At 36.6% G+C, this 16,278-nt stretch overlaps 1 protein-coding gene across 2 annotated transcripts in view; it reads right to left on the minus strand.

Annotated features, from left to right (window-relative positions):
* Man1a2 (mannosidase alpha class 1A member 2) overlaps positions 1-16,278 on the minus strand; it is a 126,885-nt gene that overhangs the window by 27,015 nt on the left and 83,592 nt on the right. For both annotated transcript variants that reach the window (XM_074050668.1, XM_074050667.1), the window contains exons 9-10: positions 3,570-3,685; positions 1,850-2,069 (exon numbers count right to left, since the gene is read on the minus strand). In XM_074050668.1, coding sequence (XP_073906769.1) covers positions 1,850-2,069; positions 3,570-3,685 — 336 coding nt within the window. The remainder of the gene's footprint in view (positions 1-1,849; positions 2,070-3,569; positions 3,686-16,278) is intronic.

Genomic DNA, 16,278 nt, shown 5'->3' on the forward strand with positions numbered 1-16,278 from the left:
GGCAATAATTACAGCATGAATTTAGCTAAAGTAACTACTAAGAAACAGAAGGAAAATTTTAAAAACGGTGGCCAAAAAAATCGTAGCACAAGCTATAAGAAAAAAAAAATACAGCAGAGGATGTAATAATCTGCTGGCAAGTTAACAAAACTAGGATTATACTTTCTAACTGAATAATCTAAATTGGGATTAAAGACATGTAAAAACAGTTTAAGATTTAAAAACTATAAGACACAAATCAAATAGTAATCTTTTTTGGTTATACCATGACAAAGAGGGTCATGGATTCAACTTGCAATGTGAAAATGACAATCAGAACAAGAATCAGTTCAGCAATGTCATGATGAAATGTGAATGTCAGAAATATAAAGGAATCCTTTTATACCTCCAGTATTCTATGAATTTCTCAAAGTCAAGAGATATATCTTGTTCACATTTTCAACTGTAAACATCCAGCATAATTTTGACATTTAACAGGTGTTCCATGGCTAATAGAGTAAATAACTATTATATTCTATTTTTACTAAGATGTTCCATGGCTAATAGAGTAAATAACTGTTATATTCTATTTTTACTAAGTTTTATGTTTTAAAGTTGTTATTTAATTTATGGTCAAAATCTAACAAAAAGACTAATTATCTAAAAACATCAAATATCTGATCTCATCCTCAATGTTTTAGCAATTTTAGCTACATATTTTAAGTATATAAATGATACTCCATGTCACTACCATGATAATTTAAATTAGCTGCTAATTTTAACTCAGATCATTGACTTTATTTATATTACATACCAGCATTAAATCACTCTAAAAATAACATTGCTTCAATGTCCTTTTGACTTACATATTTTTTTTTTAAAGAAATGGAACCACTGATTTAGCTAATGAGAGACCTGAAAGGTCAATTTCACCATATGTTCAATTCCTTACTATTAAAAATAACATGACAGATTTATGAACTAGGATAAGTCATATTTGTGTCATGATACCTAACAACAACCCTAAAACAGAAATTCAGTTACTTCTTAAAACCAGTAATTTAACTTCTGAAATCATACACCTTAGCTTTGAGGCTTAAAGTAGTTATTATTCCATATAGAAATATACATTTGTAAAGCTACAGAAAACCATGAAAAGTCCAGTATATAATGAATATTTATCTAAGACTGTATGCATATATATGCTTTAAACATTTTGAAAACAGCAGACTTTTTTCATTTCACCAAGAACCAATTTTTGACATCAGGAACCATCTCATTTTCCAAGTAAAGATAGGAAGATCAGAAAATACTACACACTTTCCCAAAGTAATGTCAGAGTCTTTTTAGTGAAAGGCACAAAGGATGCCAAAAATTATTAGTGAATTGAGTAAAAGAAAACCCACCAGTTAGCTATATACCAATTACACTTTCAAGATAGCTACTACATCTCTTTTGATTATTCTTTTTTTCTCAAGAGTACAGGCAAGGCAATATAACCTAAATCAGTAAGTTTTGTGTTCCAACTTTTGAGTAAAAGGTTTTACAGAACTGAAATGAATGACAAAAATGAATTCTTATATAATATGTAATAGCGTTTACACTATTTATACATCCACAAATATTCTAACTTTTGTCTTCAAAATTAGACAAAAACATCCAAAAAATAGAAGAATTTAGAGTTTTGAAAAATGATGCAAGACACATATATCTGGAATTTTAATTAAAGTTCTTAAGAAAACAATTTATTACAGTAGTGTAAACTATTTTGAAGTGCACAGTACAAAACTATTTTCCTCCTAATTCTTGGACACATTTTGTCACATTAAGTTATTTTAGACTTAGTAATTAGCCTTATTAATACTCTTACCAGTTCTGTCATAGGACTCATGACAAGTTCGTGCAATTTCTGCTCCTAGTTCTAAATAATGACCAGCTTTATCCTTGTTAGAACCGTCTGCTCCTAGTGCAAACATTCCCCCGGCAAAGCAGGCCAAATGCCCCATCTTCTTTTCCAAGTGACCATTCTTCCATTCGCCAATAAAGATAAGACCTCCCCGAGACTTCTTAATGAGATGTTTTTCTATCGCCTACAAGAAAGAAAAGATTCAGAGTTTTAGAAGCAAACTGCTAGTGTTCAAACATTTATTTATGGCTACCAGGAATTCTTGGCATTATGACATTCTATAAAGTAGTAACTTTCCCAAACTGGGAGAATTCGTTTACAGTAAGTAAATTTTTAGAATGAGAGATTAAGAACAAATATCCTAATAACAACTATAAGACAAAGTGGGGGAGGACAGACTTTACATGTAACAGTACCCATTACTGCCTTTGTCTTTTTGAGCTAAATGAAAAATGTAAGTCACCTGTTGCTGCTTTCTTTTAGCTATAATACCCTGAAGTACACATAAAAAGAACAGGGGAAAAGATTTTCTTCCTTGTGGACCTCATGATACTAGTGTAGTTTTTGCATACAAGGTACTCCATAAATAACAAAAGAATGTTATAAATTTTTATATAATTTTTGTCACACTGTTATTTCTGTTCATTACAACATAAATCTTACCATGTTGTAATTCAAAGATATCCAAGCATATACTCATGAACATACTAGTACAAAAGTCAAAAGTTGTTAAAAGACAGGCTTTTAACTAATAGTTTACTTTTGAACTTTCAAACTACTTGTACGGCTCTTTTCTCTCTAGAAATATGATAAATCCTAAGAATTCAATGTATATTTGAAGTAATATTATACCATTACTATTCAATTAAATGGGGTAAACAAACCAGGTGTGGTGGCACATGCCTGCACCCCCCAGAAGTTGAGAGGCTGAGGGAGTAGGATCACAAGTTCAAGATTTGTCTGGGCAATATAGCAACCCCGTCTCAACACCCCTATCCACCAAAAAGAAAAAAAAAAAAAACTTCACTAATACTGGCATTACTAATATTGGTAACACGTCCTAGAATGACCCTTATCCAAGTTTAAACTGTCACAACATTACACTATGAAGTTATATGAATATGAAATAATATAATACAGTGATTAAGAGAAAAGGCTCTGTAACCATACTGCTCAGTTCCATCCTTCATCACTTACCATCTAGTTACGTGACCCTTGAACTAGTTACTTAACTTCACTGTGTAAAGAGGTGGTAATGATCGAATGGTCTCATACACATAAAAGGAGTCAGAACAGGTACTTAGAGTAGTATATGGAATAGATGTGCTGCCACCATTGTAATTATTTACTCCTCATGCTCTCAATGTGTAGGTTCAAGCAGTCATTTGAAAGAAGGAGTGTTTATGGAAGTTTTCCAGTCTCTATAGATATTAACTGAAAGTATGATGATAAATTTTCATGAAAATACTACTCTTGAACTTCTTTAAAATGCCAATACCAAAAGAAGACTCAATATAGGTTTTCTATTAAAATACAAACAATTGTGATGCATACAATAAAATGCTTTATATGTATTTCCTGAATGCATATATTTATTCCTGAACACCTATAATAAAGTGGTCATATCTGTCTAGTGACTAGCAAATATTCAATGTATTAAGCAGGAAAGTATTTCCACAATTACCTCAACAGCATCATCATACATCTTTCTCGCCTCATGGTCTGTTTTATCAGACATCAACCATGCTTTCAGTAAATACTCATAAAAACTGTCTCCCAGACCACCAACAGATGTATGATCTGTAACAACAGAAAAGAGAAGGATCAGGTAGAGGAAAGAGAACACAAACCAAGCAGTATTTTTTAAATTATAATGACTGTATTTTACAATTAAAAATTATATTGAAATTCCTATTTCTAACATACTTCAGATTGAGTCCAGTAAAAATACATCATCACTCTCCTCTACTCATGTACCCAATTTTCTAGAAAATCCATTTTTCTCTAAATGTGGCATTTTATGTATTTAGTAGTCTTTTTCTAGAATCACATAGTTTATTCATTGCCCTACACATCCAAACTTTTCCAGAATTAAAATTATTAATAAAATTAAATGATTTAAATAAAATAATTTCCTTTTAATCACTTTAAATATAGTAGCAATGATTATATATGAAAGATAAATATGTTAACCAAAAAGAGCTTACTCTTCAAAGATTTTTCAGTAACGATGGCTACTGGTGATTCCTGTGCCTCATCAAATTAAGATAAATCTATTTCTTTAAAATGCACAAGATTTCCTTTGTAATATTAGTTTGTATAACGTAACTAGCTGTTGAGCTGCTAGCCTTGATTACAAGTTACACAACTATTAATTAGCCATATTTGATTTTCCTAAGTATATTATTATTCCATGCCATCTATACATTTGGTTTTACCTCACTTAGCACTCTAGCTCCCAGGGCAACCACATTCTTTCATCCCTAATTTTCTACAAACCCTGCCCTTGAACTTTGCCTCCAAACTCACATCTTACCTGCAAGAAAAGAAGAATGTCACATTTCTTATAGCCTTTTAATCACTCAAACAGTCTAAAAACAGTATTATCACTGCTTTTTCAAATTGTAAGGAAAGAATAGACTATTTAGTGGTGTATGAGAAAAACCAGCTATTCATTTGGGTGGGAAAAAAAAGCAGATTTAAATCCGTAGTTCAAAAATAAATTCATGGATGATCAATAGAAGTATACTACTAGTAAAGCAGATGAAAGTTTAAGAACACATCTGGTCTTCCTAGGTAAATGCTCTTATGCAAAACACAAATGGAGGGAGCCATAAAAGAAAGACAGATAAATCCAAGAGATAAGAAACTGAATGGAGAAGGTATCTGTAATGTGTATAACAGGAAAAAGCTACTGTCCTAAACAAGGTCCTCTGACAAATAAATAAGGCAGACTGAAATATGTCACTCACAACCAATGAGAAAAGAAGCAAACATCAATAATCAACCCAAGAAACGATGCTCAAGACCATGGGTGATCAGGGGAAAGCAAATAAAAACAATAAGGGCTGGGGCACAGTACTTGCTTAGCAAGTGGAGGGCCTGAGTTCAAACCATTGGATGCCCGCCCCCACCCCCAAAAAAGACAAAAGAGATTCCACTCTTGTCTATCAGATCCCCAAACATTTAAAAAGACTGATAATATCCAGTGATGATAAGAATATGGTTCACAGTTGTGGGACTAAAGGGCGGTGGGTCTATGATCCCTCAATGACAGGCATCAATTTACATGCTATTAGGTGTGGGAAGGAAGTCAGTTTCTGAACAGAATATACAGTCTGACGCTACTAAAAACTTGTATGTTTACAGAATGTTTGTGTGCACGTAAAGAATCTGAGAAGACAACCACTAACAGTGACTACCTCTAAGGGAAAGAGTTCCTAAATTTTAAATTTACATACCTAAATATGCTGTTTGAAATGTAACTTTATGCAGTGAAAAATTTTATTTTGTTGTAGAAAGTAATAAATGGGGAAATGGCTATTATTTTCAGCAATATGAATGCTAATACTCCAATAATTCACATAAATCTCAATTAGCCTGCAACTTGAATGCTCTTATTTCTCACTTATTTTTCCTGTAATCCTAAATTTTTACATATATACACACCACTAAAAGCACTACCAAAATAAAAATATAGACCATTGCCACCATTGTAAAGGTCTTCTTCATATGAGTTTCACAGTCAACACCCAACGCCTCAAGAAAGTCATTTTTCTGAGCTGGGTATTGGTGGCTCCTGCCTATAATCCTGGATACTTGGGAGTCTTGAGATTGAGAGGATCACAGTTTGATGCCAGCCCGGGCAAACAGCTCAGGACACCCCCATCTCCAAAATAACCAGAGCAAAATGGACTGGAGATGTGGCACAAGTAGCGAAGTGCCTGCTGTGCAAGGCACAGCATACACTGCATACAAACTCCAGTCCCCCGCCGCCCCGAAAAAAAAATCATTTTTTGACCTCTTTCACATAGATTTGTTTTGCAAGGTTTTGAATTTCATGTAAAATAGTCATTTATTTTCAAATAAGTCAACATATTTACATTTAAGACCTTTATAACGAGAGCCAATATTTTAGAGCTTACAAAATAAATTCTACTTAGATGTTAGAAGTTCTAGCAGATTAAAACATTTTATCATTACAAAAAATCATAAAAGTTAATACTTGTAAAAGATAAAAACAATACAGAAGTGAGCAGACAAGAAGTCCCTCACACTTACCAAACAAATAGCAATTTTACACTGGAGAGTAACTATATGAAACAGAGGTATCAAAGCACTTTGACAAAATATTCCCATCAGTAATGCAGCCTCAATTTTACAGTTATGACAAAATATCTTGACTCATTCACTAACACTGTTCAGACTTGCTTAAATCGTGCTGCATTTCAGCTGTCCCCAACTTTCATCATTACTTTCCTATACAGCTTTTAGTTTTCTCCTGCCTTTCTGACTGCCATTGCATTACTTCAATCGTTCATTGTTTTCTAACCTGTCAATCACATGATTTGTATTGTCACCCCTCTTCTTCTTTCAGTGACAGCAGAGTTAGAACTCAGGGCCTTGTGCTAGCTAGGCAGGTGCTCTAGCACTTGAGCCAAACCCCCAGCCCATTTTGCTTTAAGTTATTCTTCAGGTATGGTCTTACTTTTGCCCAGGACTGGCCTCAGATTGCAATCTTCCTATGCCTCTCGCTTAGCTGAGGTTACAGTTGCATACCACCATGCTCAGCTTGTTCATTGAGATGGAATCTCACTAACCTTCTCCCCGCAACTGGACTCAAACTGCGATCCACCCTATCTCTGCCTCCCAAGTAACTGGGATTACAGATGTCCATCTTTCCTTTTATACTCATAAAGATTTTCCTTCCAATCTAATTATTTTCTAGCCATACTCCACAGGTGTCACCTTGAGCCTTCTCTTTCTTTCCTGGTTTTACTGAATAGCATTCTTAAATAATCTCCTAAGAAAGAATGTGTAGGTTATATACCTTACTGTCTTAAAATGCCTTTATTCTACTTTCTCTCTCTCTCTCTTAATTTTATTGTACATGGATATCAAATTCTAGGTTTGAAATAATTTTCCCTCAGAGCTGATGAAGCACTGTTCCAGCATCCTTTCATCCAGTATCACTGGTAAGAAATGTGATGCTGTTTTGTGGGTTCAATGTGCTCCTGATCTCCCTCCCTCATATTTGATTCTCCTTCCCAGGGTCACACAGTTCACTTTGAGGACAGTCTTTGTCTTCCCTGCATTTCCTGTGCGAGGCACTTTTAAACTAAAATTTAGCACCCTCCACAGCACTAGGGAGTTCTCTCCAATTACCTCTTCAATTATTTTCTCCACTCTGCTGACTTTCCCAGCTCTCTCTTCTGCCACTCTCAACTGGATTCTAGAGAGGTAAGGTATTGCTTCAAGCCGCTAAGTTCTAGAGCGATTTGTTAAACAGCAAAAGCTAACTAATACACTCTCTCTTTTGCACTAGTCCAAATCACAGTCATGAGGCCACATAAGCAATTATTTTTAGTGAGTGTAGGAATCACAACCCCCAACAGAATGCACTGACAAGTGAACAGAAAAATAAGCAAGCATAAACTATGCCTTCAAATGGCTTTATCAGGACAGGAAGAAGAGATAGGATATGGAATATTGACTGGAAAGGGCAGAAGTACTGACAAGGAATGAGAGAAAGTGGAGACAAGGATGTGCTGGTTATGGGAAAAGAAGCAGAAAATGTATAGCATAAAATTAAATGGGAATACCAAAGGAAGAGTCCAAGAACCGAACAAAGGTGAAATGTGAACACAGGGTAAAGGACAAACACCAGTCAGTACAATGGAAGCTACCTTCCTGAGATCAGAAAAACAGAGGTAAACCCAAGTGAATAATAAAGGAGTTTACACAAAAAGTATCTCTTTCCTCCCCACCCCACCCTTTTTCTTTTCCTTTGCAGTGATGAGGATCCAACCCAGATCTTCAAGCATGATAGGCAAGTGCCCTGCCATTCAACCCCTTTCCTTTGACTTAGGAAGCAAGGTCACTGGGGATGGGGGAGGGGGAAGAGTGACATAAAGGGGTATGGTGACCAACCACTAAAAAACTACCAGAGGAGGTATTATCAGAATTTTTTAAAGAAGAAAATCTAGAAGAATAGAACAGAGCATACAAGAAGCAATAAGGGACAGAAAAATTAAAGCTGGAACCACTGTTCATGATGAGGCTAGGAAAGGGAGCAGTGAAGCAAGCCTAAATTTTCACAATGTTTAGAGGGAAGATATCACAATGATTATTAACTCTATTAGAAAAAGGTGTGTGTGCATGTTTATGTATATTTCACCCTACAAAGCAAACCACACAGAATAGCATGGGGGAGGATATCTTGAGAATGTACAATAGAAAAAAAAGGTATTACAAATTGACTTAAAAAAAATATTTGTGCTTCTGGCCAACATAGGGTTATGGGTAGTGGGTTTACCCTGCAATCTAAGACAATCCAAAACACACTGGGCAACAAACAAACGGTGACCTCTGAAAGATGGAAAGCAAAGAACATGAGTCCTCCGTCTGCCCCAAGGTTATTGCACCAAGAAAATTTCCATATAGGCATGTCAAATCCATCAACCATATACCATCACCTTAATCTCCTTCCTTTATCCTTCCCCCTTCCCATCAGAATCCCCACCCCTTGCACACATTGTACCTATTTTATAGTCCCAGTTTTCATTATAAAATATTTGAGTTCAAAGAGGTGTCTCAATGCATGCCCACCGTGGGTTTGCTTTACTTTGGTCTCTTCAAATTCACATACCTATATGAAACAGAACTAAAAAACCTCTTGTAATTGCTTTAAGTGGGGTGGGGAGGGGGTTGTGGGGAGAGACAATGAGGGCCATTTAAATAATGTGCAATATAAGACTGATCGAATTGTCACTGCAAATTCCCCCGCTATATAATGAATATATCCTAATAAAAAAGCTTGTAATAAAAATGAATAAATAAAATGACCAGAAAAAAAAAAGATAAAGAAAATTTCTAGGCAGAGGCCCAGGAAGGATGAATTGAGGCGCAGTCCTACGGCTCCTCTCTAAGGAAATGAAGCACAGAGTCTGAGAAGACTAAGACAACTATGGTTCAGAGAACAGGGTACCCAACAAGGGAAGAGAACCCCAGAGTTCTTCAAGGATCCTTTTTCTTTTTTTCATTTTTATTTTTGGTGGGACTGGGGTTTGAAGTGAGGGCTTCATGCTTGCAGAACAGGCACTCTAACACTTGACCCATACCTCCAGTTCACTTTGCTCTGGTTATTTTGGAGATGGGGGAGGGGTCTCACAAACTATTTGCTCAGGCTGGCCTTGAGCTGTATTCTCCCAACCTCGGCCTCCCTAATAGCTGCAATTATAGGCATGAGCCACTAGTGCCTGCCAAAGGATCCTTCTGAGTACTCAGAATACTGAGAAGCATGTGCATGTGAGAGAAATGCCAAGAGTGGGAACAGAACTGAGACAGCCTGGAAAGGCCTCATTTCCCCATCAAGTTTCCTGGCTAGGGCAATCTTCTTTCAAAAACTATTTCTACCAATAACTAGGTTCCAGAACTGCTGAGTCCTCCCAAGCTTTTCCACAAGTCCACATGCACAATATGCCTAAACTTGACCCACACAAGACCTTCCTAGGGTGACGATGGTGAGCAATCCCAAGCGACCACAGAGGAAACCAATGTGCATGAGCATTCTGCCATGCCAATTGCAAATCTACAGTGCTGAAAGCAAAGAACTGACAAGAAGTGGTAGAAATCCAGGGATCTTCACAGGAAGTGACTTCTACTCCTCACATCCCATGCACTGTCTCCCTGCACTAAGCACAAGTCCCATGTACCTCCTTCACATGGTGCAGGTTGCTTTTCATAGTTTCCATCTCGAATTGGGCAAAAGAACCCTTCAGATGAGCTGGCAACACCAAACTAGGCTGCCAAGTTCACAAAGAGTTGTACTTTGCCTTTGCATGATTTCTCTCTTGAATTGAGCAAAAGAGATTGACATGTAGACTGGCAGATGAACCAGGTGAAAGGTCTGGAGAAGATGCCACTTGGTGCTCACCAAGAGCATACTGAAAAGCAGCAAACCAGAAAATTCACAATTCACAAGACACAGAGTACTCAGAAAGACCTTATCTTAGCAGAAGAATAATTAGCTCTGGATGGAACAAGTTACCAGATCCATCTAACAAACCACAAAAGCAAGACAGCAAAAGGTCAAATAATTTCTAACTTAACTATATCCCTGAACAAACTGCAAGATTTCTAGAAATCTGTAAATGAATTTCACAATGTCTGACATCTACTCAAAGATTAACAGGCACATAAAGAGGCAGGAAAAACAAGTCACAGTGAGGAAAAGAATTCAGTCAAGATGGGGCTGTGGCTAAAAGGGGTAGACCACCTGTCCTAGCAAGCCTGAAGCCCTGAGCTCAAATTCCAGTACCATCAAAAAAGCCAGGCATGGTAGTGCATACCCAGAGTTCCAGCTACATGGGAGGCAGAGAACAGGAGTCCCAGAGTTTGAAGCCAGTATCTGAGAAATAGTTACCAAAGGCCTTATCTTAACAAGCTGGGTGTGGTGTTTCATACCTGTGGTCCCAGATAAAGAGTAACATACATAGGTAGGAAGACTGTGGCTGAGGCTATCCTGGGGCAAAAACACAAGACCCTGTCTGAAAAATAACTAAAGCAAAAAGAGTTGGAAGTGTGGTTCAAGGGCTAACATGCTTGCCTAGTGAGGTCTTGACTTCAAACACCAGTACAACCAAAAACAAAAATTTTTTTTTTGTCAAAACTGATCCAGAACTGACATAGATGGTACAATTACCATAGAAGAACATTAAAACAGTTATTTAAAAAACAAATAAACTTGGATCCCTAAAAGAAATTAACTCAAAATGGATTACAAACCTAAACATAAAATCTAAGTCTATAAGCTTTTGGAAGAAATCTTTCTGGGCTTAGTTTAGGCAAAGATTTCTTAGATATGACACCAAAGAACAATTCATTAAAAACCAACTGACAAAAATGGATTCAATATTCTAACAGTCCACTCTTCAACACTATTCAGAGAATGAAAAGGTAAGCCACATGAGAAAATACTTGCCAAGAGCATTTTTTCATGAAGAACCTGCATCCAAAATGTATACTGAAATCTGAAAACTTAACAATTAAGAAATAAACCCATTTTTTGGATGAATAACAGGCAAGAAGTTTGGTCAGACAATTCACCAAAGAAGGTAAGTATACAGAAAATAGCTTATAAAAAGATGTTTAACATCATCAGCCATTTTGAAGTGCAAAATAAAACTGAAATGAGTTAGCACTACAAACTACAGCTAAAATTAAAAGACTGATCTTATTAAGGGTTGGGAGTATGTAGAGAAAAACTGCTGAAGGGGATGTAAAATGACATACCCATTTTGAAAAGCAATCTGACAGCTTCTTTAAAAGTTAAAGCTCACATCTCTACATGATATGGTCCACTCTCATATCGACTAGGGGGAATGAGAACATATGAATGCTCACAGAAGCTTTATTTTTAACAGCCACAAAGTGAAAACAACTCAACTGTCTATCAACAAGTATGTGGATAAACAAATTGTGTATTTCACACAATGGAATTTTACTCAAAACTACTAACGCTTACAACATGATGAATCTCAAAATAATTATGCTGTGTGAAAGACGCCAAATAAAGAGCACACACACAGGATTCCATTTATGTAAGATTCTAGAAATGCAAACTTTTCTAAAGTGATAAAAAGCAGATCCGTCCTTTCCTGGAAAGGGTGAAGGGAGGAAAGTGAGGGCAAGAGTGTAAGGAAAATTTTCAGATGACAGATATGCTCCCTACTTTGATTGCTGTGATGGCTTTCATAGGTATATACATATTGCAAATCTTAGTAAATTACACATTTTTAATATGCACAATTTATTGTATGTCAATTATACCTTAATAAAGCAGGTTTTTAAAAACCAAACACACAGGATATTTGGAATTAGTCCAAACCTATTAGTAACCCAACAAATTTTACCTTAGTTTTTAAAATACTGAGCCTCTCATATGAAATTTTCAAAACTCTAAATACTGTACTAAATTTATACCTAAACTAAGGAAATTGAATATAAAGTCAAAAGAGAGGTATGTATATATAGGATGTGTAGAGAAGACTTAAGGAGAATAAAGAACTGCAAAGTAAACTGAATGTGGAAAAGAACTGACAAGGGATACTAGTGATCCAGCTAGCACTGGACATTATACATTTACACAGTGACTTTAGTGTGTATTATTTGCTCTTCAACAGCAATGCTCATCTGACTCCATGCATGAGGAAGGATGCTCATCTTTTTTGGATCCTATGCATGTTGGGCTGGATAAGAAAGGAAGCAATAGTTAATCGCTCTTCTCCAAAAATTTAGGATCCTTGCTCCATTGTTCTTTGGTCTGAGCTGTCAGTCTGTTCTACTATTAGCCTCCAATTCATAATCTTCTTCACAAGTGAGAACCTCAGGACTTCCTCTCAACTGTTTCATAACTACCTGGTAAATATTCCTTTCTATTACCAAAGCAAGTATTTGAAATCTCTTCTTCATAAGTCCTCTACAGCTCTACCTTCTCTCTCACTCTCTGCAAATACACTGCAATTCACAGAGAAAACATAGACCACTGCAGGAGGAGGACCAAGAAAACATGTCTCTCAACTTTCTGTGCCTAATTAGTCAATTTATCTTTCCTTTTGCTTATTAAAGAGGAGGAAACATCTGTTCTTCACTCTATACAATCCTTCTAGCTCTGAGCTCTAGTCACTTCAGCTTCCTTCTTAGGAGTTCTCTCCTTTCTTGTTTACTTTTAACTTGTATTCCTTTCATTGAATCTACCTCCGAGCAGCATTTAATAATTTTTCTTGACTCTACTCTTTTAGTTTGCTATCCATTGGGTGGGTTTACTAAGAGAGAGGAGAAGGAAAAATCACGAATGGTGCCTAGATTTGTAACTGGACCAATGAGTGAATAGATGGTGCTTTTCACTGAAACTGGGAATACTAGAGGGGGAAATGGGTAAAAGTGGAAGCCATCTGAACTTAGGACATGCTGAATTTGAAGTGCTCATTAGATACCTACATGAGTATGACAAACAAGCAATCAGATATATGGAAAACTAAGTTGTGGATATACAGTCAATATATAAAATGAATTTAAGCCATGAGAGTTTACTCAGAGAATAAGTAGAATGACTAACAGACACACTGACTTTGGAGAATATGAACATTAAAAAAATGAGTAAGGGGGAAAAAAGAGAAGACCATAGGAGACACTAAGGATCAGCCAGTATATGAGGAAAAGGAGGAGGAGTGGTCAGGGAGGTAGTAACACATAATGGAAAGCCTGTATTTCAATGCTGGTATCACTCTGTCACTCACCAGCTGTATGACCTTGTGCAAATTACTTAATTTCTTTGTACTTCATTTTCCCCATCTATAAAACAGGTTAAAAATAGTATCTGTCTTATAGGCTATATGTAAACTTGCAGATCTAATAGATTAGTAAGTATAACGCATTTAAACTATGATTTTTATATAATACAAACATGATATAAAAGTTAGTAAATCAGTAAAAGGGAGGAGAAAATTTTTTTAAATGAAGGAATTGTCATTTTAAATCCAGAGACAGATCAAGTAAGATAAAGACTGAAAATTTTCTTCATTCATTTAGTATATATTTATAGAGTGCCCTCAATGTGCTAGGCACTAGGAACTTGGTGGTGAACAAAATAAAAAGCTCTACATTCATGGATCTTGCATTCTTCTTGGGAAGTGAAAAATTAACAAGATAAATGAAGTAATATATAAATATAGAGTAGACATATAAAGTACAGATACATAAAACATATGGTTAATAAGTATTACTGGTATTAAAAGAGGAATCAGTACTGCATAACAGACACCATTTTAAGCATTTTATACATATCGAACCACTTAATCCTGATAATAACCCAATGATATGTGTTCTACTCTTATTATCCCACTGAAAAGATAAGGAAACTCAGGCACAAAGTAGTTAAATAATTTATAGGTCACAGAACTAGAATGCAGCAGACACAGAACTGAAACCCAGGTATTCTGACTCTATATTCTGTGCTCTTAGACACTAGGGAGGAGGAAATGGGTAAAGTATTTGGGGCTCAGAGTAGCAGTAGAAATTTTAGATAAGGTGAGCAAGAAGACTTTCACTGACAAAATAACTTTTGAGTTAAAAAAAAATCTGAGGAGAGAAGCATGTGAATATCTGAGAAGATTATTCTGAGCAGGGGAGCAGCAAGAACAATAGCTCTATGATGGAAGTATCCTTGATGGACTTAAGGATTAAGAGAAGGGCAATGTAATTGGGGCAGAATAAACAAGGGAGAAGAGATAATGGAGCTAGATCAAACAGAGTTCATAAGGACTTCAGTTTCTACTCTGAATGAGATGGAAAGCCATTGGAGAGTTACACGAAGTGGCAAAATATGACTTAGGTTGTAAACAATTATTGGCTCCTGTATTAGAATAAACTGAAGAGGGACCAAGGCTGTGAAACAGGAAGACAATTTAGGATGATGTGTTAGATTCTTGTTATTGTCACAAACACATAAGAAAAACAACTTAAAAAGTGGAAAGATTTATTCTAGCTAAGGGTTTTAGTCCATGGTTGGCTGGCTCCATTGCTTTTGGCCTGGGATGAGGCAGGACATTATGGTAAAAAGAGCATGATGGAGCAGAGCTGCTCACCTCATGGAAGCCAGAAAGCAGGGAGGAAAGGAGGGAGGGAGAGGGAGAAGGAGAGGGAGAGAGAGGAAGAGAGAGAAAGAGAGAGAGAGAGAGAGAGAGAGAGAGAGAGAGAGAGAGAGAGAGAGAGAGAGAGAGAGAGAGAAACAAAACAGGAGCAAGGGTCATCTTTCCAGTGAACATACCCCAGTAACCCTCTTCCTCCAAGTAGGCCCCACCCATATTTTCCACTGTCTCCCAAAATGCCATCATATTTTGAGTCCATCAAGGGATTAATCCATAGATTAAGTCAAAGCCCTCAGGACCCAATCACTCCCGAAAAGCCTATCAGCTGGCAATCAAGCCTTTAATACATGGGCCTTTTGAGGGAAAACTTGGTATCTGAACCATAACAGATGTTCATAAAATAATACAGGCAAGAGATGGTGACTCAGCTCAGGGTAGTGGGAACTGGACTCTGGCAAACAGAAAAGAACTTGCTGAAAAACTGGAGACTGAGAGTGAGATAAAGGAACACCTTTATCTCCAAGACACTTTGGTGTTACTCCAAGGTAACACTAAGACATGGTATGGAAGAACAGGGCATGTCACTAACTCAAATAGGAAAGACTAGAGGAGTAACAGGCTGTGAGATGGAAAGAATTATAAAAAGCTCAATTATGGATGTGTTAAGTTTGAGGTGCCTTTCAGTATTTAAATAGAGATGTCCAGAAGACAACTGAATATATGAGTATGGGGGCAAATGACAAGGTGGAGAGAATGAAGTTCAAAATTTGAGATTTTTCAGTATATAAAGGGTATTTAATACCATAACACTAGAGAGAAGACAGAAGAGGACAGAGTTCTAGGGCATTTAAAGAGACTAGGAGTAAAAAGCAAACTCCTACAGGAAGACTGAATATATATACACAAGTAAGGCTAAAAGAGCTGGAGGAGCAGCTCAAGCAGCAGAGTGCCTGCCTAAGTGCAAAGCCCTGAGTTCAAACCCCAGGACTACAACCATCACCAAAAGAAAAGGATAAAACATACCTTTATGCCCAGCATCTGGAAGAGTGGTTGGTATTTAGTAGGAGTTAAGAACCTGGAATTAGTGAATGCAAAACCCCTGTAAATGACAGAAAACATATCCCCATAATATTACCCTAATAAAACTGATATTAATCTTTTTCTGGGTATGCCAGTCAGCTGTTACTGTTCATCAGTTGGCCCTGCTACTTTTAGACCTGTGGTAGGACATATAATTGATAAAGCAAGCTGCTCACTTCAGAGTGGCCAAGAGGCAAAAGCAAAAGCACATGATAAAAGCGAGAGCACACAAGGGAGGGGTGAGGATAGGTAAGACACCTAAAAAACTAGCTAGCATTTGTTGCCCTCAATGCAGAGAAACTAAAGCAGATACCTTAAAGTAACTGAGGCCAATAGGAAAAGGGGACCAGGAACTAGAGAAAAGGTTAGATCAAAAAGAATTAACCTAGAAGGTAAAACCCATGCACAGGAAATCAATGTGAGTCAATGCCCTGTATAGCTATC

This window comes from Castor canadensis, chromosome 12 (genome assembly GCF_047511655.1).
Source record: "Castor canadensis chromosome 12, mCasCan1.hap1v2, whole genome shotgun sequence".
NCBI classification, from domain to species: Eukaryota; Metazoa; Chordata; class Mammalia; order Rodentia; family Castoridae; genus Castor; species Castor canadensis.